General features: G+C 52.4%; 1 protein-coding gene across 1 annotated transcript in view; it reads right to left on the reverse strand.

The window, feature by feature from the left end:
- CARD10 (caspase recruitment domain family member 10) overlaps window positions 1–7,600 on the reverse strand; it is a 34,035-nt gene that overhangs the window by 7,900 nt on the left and 18,535 nt on the right. Inside the window, exons 3-12 of the mRNA XM_018080097.2 lie at window positions 5,894–6,112; window positions 5,387–5,524; window positions 4,727–5,052; window positions 2,738–2,920; window positions 2,224–2,379; window positions 1,957–2,082; window positions 1,633–1,827; window positions 1,397–1,534; window positions 519–634; window positions 225–265 (exon numbers count right to left, since the gene is read on the reverse strand). Of these exons, the coding sequence (XP_017935586.1) occupies window positions 225–265; window positions 519–634; window positions 1,397–1,534; window positions 1,633–1,827; window positions 1,957–2,082; window positions 2,224–2,379; window positions 2,738–2,920; window positions 4,727–5,052; window positions 5,387–5,524; window positions 5,894–6,112 (1,638 nt within the window). The remainder of the gene's footprint in view (window positions 1–224; window positions 266–518; window positions 635–1,396; window positions 1,535–1,632; window positions 1,828–1,956; window positions 2,083–2,223; window positions 2,380–2,737; window positions 2,921–4,726; window positions 5,053–5,386; window positions 5,525–5,893; window positions 6,113–7,600) is intronic.

Genomic DNA, 7,600 nt, shown 5'->3' on the forward strand with positions numbered 1-7,600 from the left:
ATACGCATAGCTACCCGCTCTGCAGAGGAAAAGCCAGCTTTTCCAGCTGTTGTGCCTGACAAGGCATGGGGGGATGTGTGGGTCCATAGCACCCTGCTACAACTGCAGAGCCCTCACACTGAGCTGCACAAAGGTGTGAGGGAGGGTCAGTTGTCCAACCTCTCTCCCCACAGCTACCACTTCTTTTTAGCTAACCCCTTTGTGGAAAGCCCCCACCCTGGTACCTGTTCCATCTTCAATGCTGCTAAATGAGCCACAGGACAAGCTACAAAGGAAACACAAAACGGATCTGTAAGGCCGCAGCTTTTCCAAAGCCTGTTTGCATTCTGTTCTCAATCCCACCTCCACAGACTCCCTCGCCACCTACAAGCACCCCCACAGCCAGCACACAGCTCCCAGCCAGCCTTCCTACTCTCAGTTCCCACTCCAGGTTCTCTCCTAACCGTGCCAGGCAGCTCTCCCTGGCCCCCACAAACCCCACAGAGGAGACCCAGACTCAAGTAGCTCCCAGCAATCACCTTTTGTAGGGCATGCACCTATCTTCCCGCTGCCGACGGAGGATGGAGCCAACGCAAGGAGGGAAGGGGAAGGTGGAAAGGCGGTTGATATCCTTCTCACTCTCAGGAGTCACGTCCTTGGGCAGAGTGAAAGACAGATGCTTGCTAACATGAACCCAGCACCAACTCTCCCCTCCCATCAGGCCAGGTTGCAAACAGCTCCTTGGATACTGCATCCATCTTTAGGGATAACCTACATCCTTCCAAACTCCCAGGGGCACCTTGTTTTCCCAAGCAGATAGCTCAGATAGAGATCCATGGCTCTGCATCCCCATCTTTTTGCAATGTACAAGCTGTGGGAGCAGTAGCAGATGAAGAGAATATCCAATCTTGCCCTTATATTTCACTTCTAGCCACTGAGCACCTAGAGGTGTGAGTAACCTGTGGGACTGCCCATTTGTGGGTGCTCTAGGATGATAGTTCAAGGAGTCAAAGGAAAGAACCCGACTCTCTTAAAAACAATGTGATGCTGCTACAGGATTCAAAAGAGCTTGGATTTCTCCCCAAGCATGCATAGATTAAACAGTATTTTGGGGAGGATAATATATTACATAAGGCTGTTGATTTCTAGCATGTCATACAGGACAAAGAGAGTTTTCCTTCCCCCTCTTCCCCACTCGGTTGAGCGCTGCACACTTTGCAGCATAGGCCAGTTTGTCAGAGACTGAGAGAGCAAAGCTTTGCAACCTAGATCTGTTCACGCCTTATACACTATCCCACGCCCAGCCTTCCACCAAGTCACAGCCCCATGATGAACCCACTCCAAATGCCTCTCCTGAGCAGTGTGGGTCTCCACTGCCTTCATGTTGAGGGTCAGCCTCTCACAGCCAAGCACTCACCATGCTCTGAACAGCTGAATCCCCTGGGAATGGGGTAACAGAAGTCCCCAGAGCATCCATGAGTCCAGTCGTAGTGTTGTCTATGAGACTCCAGGTGCTGCTGAGGTTGGAGCAGAGGGAGTAGGAAGAGCTGCACATCTGGGAGAGAAGGGACTCCATCATCCCATTATATTCCCCAGAAATGAGTTCTGACCCCTCTGCCTTCTCTCTTCCCTCTTCTTTCTAGCCACTCTCACCTTGCCCAGGATGCGGCTGCCTTGGCACCGCTGCAGCTGTGCCTCCAGCGTACTGTTCAGCCCTTCTGCCTGGCTTAGCTTGCTTAGGAGTTCATCCCGCTCCTCCTCCAGGGCCCGCACACGTTTGCGGTACTGGTCCTTCTCAATCAGGCTCTGGGAATATTGTAGCTGTACCCCATCACGGCTCTGGATTGCCTGCAAGGAGCTAGAGTGAGAAAAGGCAGAGAACTCCCACCCTGGTATGGGTGGACAAGATTCACTGGAGAAGGAAAGGGTATCCAGAGCAGAGACAAATGCCCTGCTGGGAGGTGGAAAGCAATTTACCTGGTCCCGCTCTTTTTCGATCTCCTCCAGCTGCAGGAGCACTGTGTTCATACGATGCTTGTAGAGATCACAGTCCTTCTGCAACGTCCGGTATTTCAGCTGCAGATCTTCCACCTCCTGTAGGTACTGGTAACAGCAAGCAGCGAGCATTAGCTCTCCTGAAAGTGACTGCTGTGGCTTCACAGCCCCCTCCCTTCCCTCTCTTCCAGGCCCTGTTAGGTGTTCAAGGACGGGGAATGGTGATGGGGGCAGTGATGGATGCTCTACCTTATCCCTCAGTTCTTCAGCCCACTGCAGCTCATTCTGCAGGGAGTTGAGTTTCTGACAGAGATCCTGCCGGTCATCTTGGGCTTCCTTCCAGTCATGCTCCAGGATATCCAGCAGGATCTGCTCAGAGCCTGGCACTGGACCCTCACCGGGTGTCTAGAAGGTGAGAAGGCACTGTCACTGCACCACAAGCACCAAGGGAGTACCAGACCAGGGCAACGACTGGCAGATTGGCACAACTGCCATCATCACTCCTGCACTGATGTACTGTGCACTCCAAGGCACTAAGTCACACCTGTGAGCACATCCAAGAGTTACAGGGCTGGAAACAAGGACCCATCACTACCCAGACCCAGAAGCAATGGCAGCCACCACAGCCAAGCAATATGCTCAGAGGACAGGACAAGTCAGCCCAAAATAATGATTTCCCCCTCTTTCCAGTGCCTATGTAACCAGCACAGGGGGTGGTCCAAGAAAGGAGGTGACTTGGAGCCTGCCCTGCCCTGCCAGGTACCTGCAACATGCCCTGCAGCTCCTGCAGCGATGCTGTGAGGCGCTGGTTCTCAGCCCACAGCTCAGACACAGTGTCGGGGTGGCCCTGCTCCTCTGCCTCCCTCTGGGGCGGCGTGGATGCCTGTTTCCGCAGCAGGCTGCACTCCTCCTCTAGGCTGGAGACTTTGCATTTCAGCTGGTCCACCTGTAACCCAGGGAAGGAACACGGTCTGACACACACAGCCCTGCACCTCTGCCTTAGCGGGAGAGTGCAGCAGAAAACAGGCCTAGAGGTGAGTAAAGCAAAGGCTGGGCAACCATGTGAAGGAGTATCCTACCGCTGGGCCAGGGTTAGCAGCACAGCTGCACAAGAAAGCTTCTCCCTCAGGGAAAGGAGAACAATATACTTCCGTGAGCACATACAGTTTCAGGATCCTCTCAGTACAACAACTCTCTCGCTACCCTGGGGCATCCCCAGTGACCTTGGACATGGTAGTCTACGTGTGGACATGGGACCTCTGATGCGCTGCCAGGGCCTGCAGTTGTGAGTGTCTCAAAGGCTCCTAGAGCAGCTGAGAAACAAATTCACAGCAGAAAAATCCACTGGAGGCTATTCATTGTGGGGAGGCCAGCTCTGGCCTGGGAAGTGTTTGAGGCTCAAGTTGCCAGAGGCTGCAGGGTACCACAGAGGCATTCTCACACCCTGGCCTGCTTTCACACTCCTCCATCAACATGTCACTGGGGACAGTGGAGGTCAGTCACTGTTAGGAGGAAGAGAGATCCTCACAGACCTATAACTGATTAGACTGATCAAAGAACAGGAGTTTTACATCTAAGTAAGGCTTTGAGAGGAAATGGGGCAAAGCCACCAAGAAGCACTGCCAAAATTGCCAAGGAGGGATTCAGGAACTGAATTACTTCTGTAAATCTGCATAAAAGATCTAGAATGACTTTTGGGAACCAGTCATTTCTGAACCCCAGAGTCAGGAGGGGAGGGCAGGCTGCGACCCTGCTTCCAGGGGGATTTCTTCAGCCCAAGTTACCTACAAGTGATTCACCTCCCTTCTCCACAGAGGCCCCGGAGAGCTGGCATTGGCAGAAATACCAGATAAAAGGTAAGGGAGGATCCCAGCACTGGCAGAACAGAACGAATGAAAGGTAATCACAAGGCTGTGTGAGAGGTCCAGGCCTAGACTGGTAGGGGGAATGCCAGGAGGCAGCAGAGCACTGAAAAACGTCAGCTATTAATAGGTTCAGGGTAGGGCTGTCCTTGCCCAGGCAGGAAATGGGCGAATGTTTGCTGGAGGTGAGAGCTTGGCAGCTGGAGTGCAGTGTCACGAATTCCTTCAGCTATGCAGGGCATGAGTCTTACAAACGTCATGAGAGAGATGAGGAGGCGGTGGGGAGTGGCTGGGGGGATGGAGTCTGGGCCAAAAGGCTCCTAAGATCAGCAAGGTGGGCTGGGCGGCTCCAGACAGCACACAGGCACCCAGCACAGCTGCCTGCACAGCCACCATCCTCACTAGAGAGAGGAAAAGGCAAGCCCTTTCCCAGGGAAAAGGTAAATACAAGCACACAGCTTGACAGAATCAGCTGCCTGCCTGTGCCGCCTGGAGAGAGCAGGCAGCACAGGGCAACAAGTGCAGGCAGGAACAGACAGGGCACCTTGTGGTACCAGTGGCCAGGCTGAAAGCTGAGAGATGCCAGGGAAGGCATCATCCCTATTTCTGGCTCCTCTAAGTAACATACCTCCAGCTGTGGCAGGAGCTGGTGATGTATCTCCAGCTGCCCCAGGGCAGTGGTGAGCCTCCTGCACTGTGCCCATGACTCGGCCTCTCTGCAGGGCACATTCCCATCAAAAGCAGGGGCATGAGCCCCAACACACGTCCCTCCTGCCATCAGCTCCTTCACACTCATGAGCCACCACGTGGGGACATCCGTGTGCATCCTTCTCAGCCGCCAGACCCCCACCACCTCCCAGTGCCAACCCTTGCGCTCCTCAGGATCATACCACCAGCTGCAGGTCCCTGCTTCGCAGCACGGCCATGTTCTTCTCCTCACAGAGCTGAGCATAGCGCATAGCCATCATGTAGTTCTCATCCTTCAGCCTCAGCAGCTCCACACTGTTGGAGTCCCACTCTTCTCTAAGCCGCTGGCAACGCTCCTGCACCTTGAGAAGCTCCTTCAGCTGCTGCTCCATCCGGGTCTGCTCTTGCTCCAAAGCCTGGTTCTTCACCTGGAGCTGGTGTTCCTTCAGCAGGTGCTCTTTCCGTTGAGCCCTCACCTTCTTCACCTCCATCATCAGGAACTGAGTTAGTCCCTCAGGGCCTTCTTCATCTGGGGGGAGACAAAGAAGGATCTGTTCCTGGTTGCTGAAACAGGGGTAACCCCAAAAACCAGATTTGCCCAACACTGTCTTTCACCAAGAGGTGCCAAGCTCTCCTGTCAGTTTGCAGCCATTGTTGTCCCAGGCTTACAGCACCACAGTCTGTCACACCTGTATATGTGGCCCCCTTCCTGACAGTTGCAGAGCACAGAGCTGTCAGGGCTCCTCACACACCGGTAGCATGAACCTGGTTTTTATACAGGCACATGCACATGCACCTGCACAGATTTCTGGCCCTCCCCATGCAAGCAGCAACTGAAGGGAGAACAGAAGACCAGCTCCTACCCAGGATCATAGAGCAGCGCTGGGCTGGTTCCCTCCCCGTTAGCCGTGTGTAGTGCTCTGGGTAGTAGAACTCCAAGGATTCCAGGAAGGCTTCATAGCCTCGCTTTCCACGGCGCCGAAGGATGTCCATCAGGTAACCTGGAAAAAGGAAAGGAGTTAGGATGAATTCTGTGCAAAACAGAAAGAAAACAGCATAGCCTAGCTTCATGATATGAAAGTAGCATCTCTACCAGTTCCATTTCCATCCACAAAAATGGGAATGGCTAGAGGAGAAAATGGGGGTGAGAGTACTACCCTCATCTGTGTGCATGCAGGGGGAGGCCCACAGAGGATGAGAGGGAGGTCTAGGTGCAGAGCATCTCAGAGAACAACAAAGCTGAAGTAGCAGAGCAGTGGGAGGGAGCAGAAAGCCACCACCACGTGCTGGGTAGCCTTCATTGTCCATCAAAAACAGGTTGTTCCCCACAAATCAAGCCACACTAAGTGCAAGTTTGTGTCTTCCCCCACCTGTCTGGTTGCTCTTGCAAGGAAATCGGCAGGAGTTCAGCACCTCCTCCTCATCCTGCTCATCTATCACGCGGCACTGGCGCAGGTATGGGGTGAGCTTCGCTGGGTTCAGGGAGCGGGTCAGCTGGTGTCGTGCACTCTCGATCTTCTCCCAGATGGAGTCTTCTTCCTCCTCCTGCTCTGAGAGGCTGCAGGCTCTGAGAGGCGCATTCTCCACGGCTGGAAGGATAAAAGGAAAGGATAAAATGACAAGAAATGACGGAGGAGCACAGAAGGTGTGAGTAGGCATGGGAAAACGTGGGTCAAGGTATGATTCTGCAAATGATTTGTTAGTCTTGCAAATGGGACTCAGATACATTGGAAGACATTTTACATACAAGTCGGTTCAGCAGGATCTCGAGTGTCCACCTCAGGCCTTAGATATGCAGAAGGCAAGTGGTACCTTAAGGGAGGAAGTCTACTGCAGGAAGTCCAGGGAAGATGACATCTTCATCCCTGAAGCATTTTTAAATTTCCCCCAACCATCACACATCATCCCTTTTTCCCCATCCCTGAGAATGGGAAACTCTCAGGACCAAGAGTTTTCACAGCCTGGGACGTGCTCTCTCATAGTGGGGCTGGAAAGGCTTGGGAATGAATCCCTCAGGATTCACTTGCCCTGTGTATGCCCCAAGCATCAGTGACCAAACTGAAGTTCTCAGGGACACCATTCTAAAGAGCAGCTTGGCTACAAGTACTGGAATCAAGGGGGAATCACATAAGCATGTCTTTCACATATCTTCCACATAGCAGTATGGAGTCCTGAAAATACATAGCAACAAGGCAACCACTCTGCCAACCAAATAAAACAAGAGGGACCCTCAAGTCAATGGGCTGAAACCCCTTAGAGCCGTGATGAACCTGCTCCATTAAGTTCTACAAGCTGTGATGGAGCAGGTATGTGCAAGGAGCTCTCTCCCCAGCTGTGGATCAACTCAACCAGTATTATCTATTTTCACTTGAGAAGTAAAATCTGCTCCACAGGCCGGCACAAATCCTTTTAGCTGTCAAGGCAAAGCACAGCAAAGATCTGCTGAGACTTAGAAGCCATCACTCCTCCAAAGCATGCACGGTCACCTGCCACTCTGGTGCTGGCATCAAATCCAGCTTTCGTACCCTAGGCACACAAACATCGCCGGGGCGGTGTAGAGGTTCACGTTGCATGGGGGAAGGAAATGTCTCAATCTTTGTCCTTTTCTTTGGCTTTCGGGGTTGTGATTTTTTCTCTTCTTGTGGTGAGAATATCATGTTATTTCAGACAGACAAGTAGCACAGCAAGGAGGATGGCTGAGAGAACTGTGCAGAAGTTAATCCTCCAAATACAAACAAAGGAGGCTTGGGGTCTGGTGGATGAAGAACATCGGGAAAAGAGAACTGCTGATTACACAGAAAATACTCAAGTGTCTCATTTCCAGCATCTAAGAGCTTAAGAGCCTAAATACGGATACAGTTCTGGATTGTCCAAGGTTGAATAAAAACAGCGTTTCTTGCAGAAACTAAACTCTTATTTGAGACAGGGTCGCTTGCCACACGGACACAAGTACGCAGGAGGAGGACGCAACGGCAGGATGCAACACAGATTGTCAAAACAGTTGCGCTGTTTTGAACTCCGCTTCTCGGCTACAGATTTATCACTATCAAAGTGTTTCTCCAAGAAACTGGAAGCAG

Source organism: Manacus vitellinus, unplaced genomic scaffold (genome assembly GCF_001715985.3).
Source record: "Manacus vitellinus isolate BGI_N305 unplaced genomic scaffold, ASM171598v3 scaffold_5_pilon, whole genome shotgun sequence".
In the NCBI taxonomy this organism is placed as follows: Eukaryota; Metazoa; Chordata; class Aves; order Passeriformes; family Pipridae; genus Manacus; species Manacus vitellinus.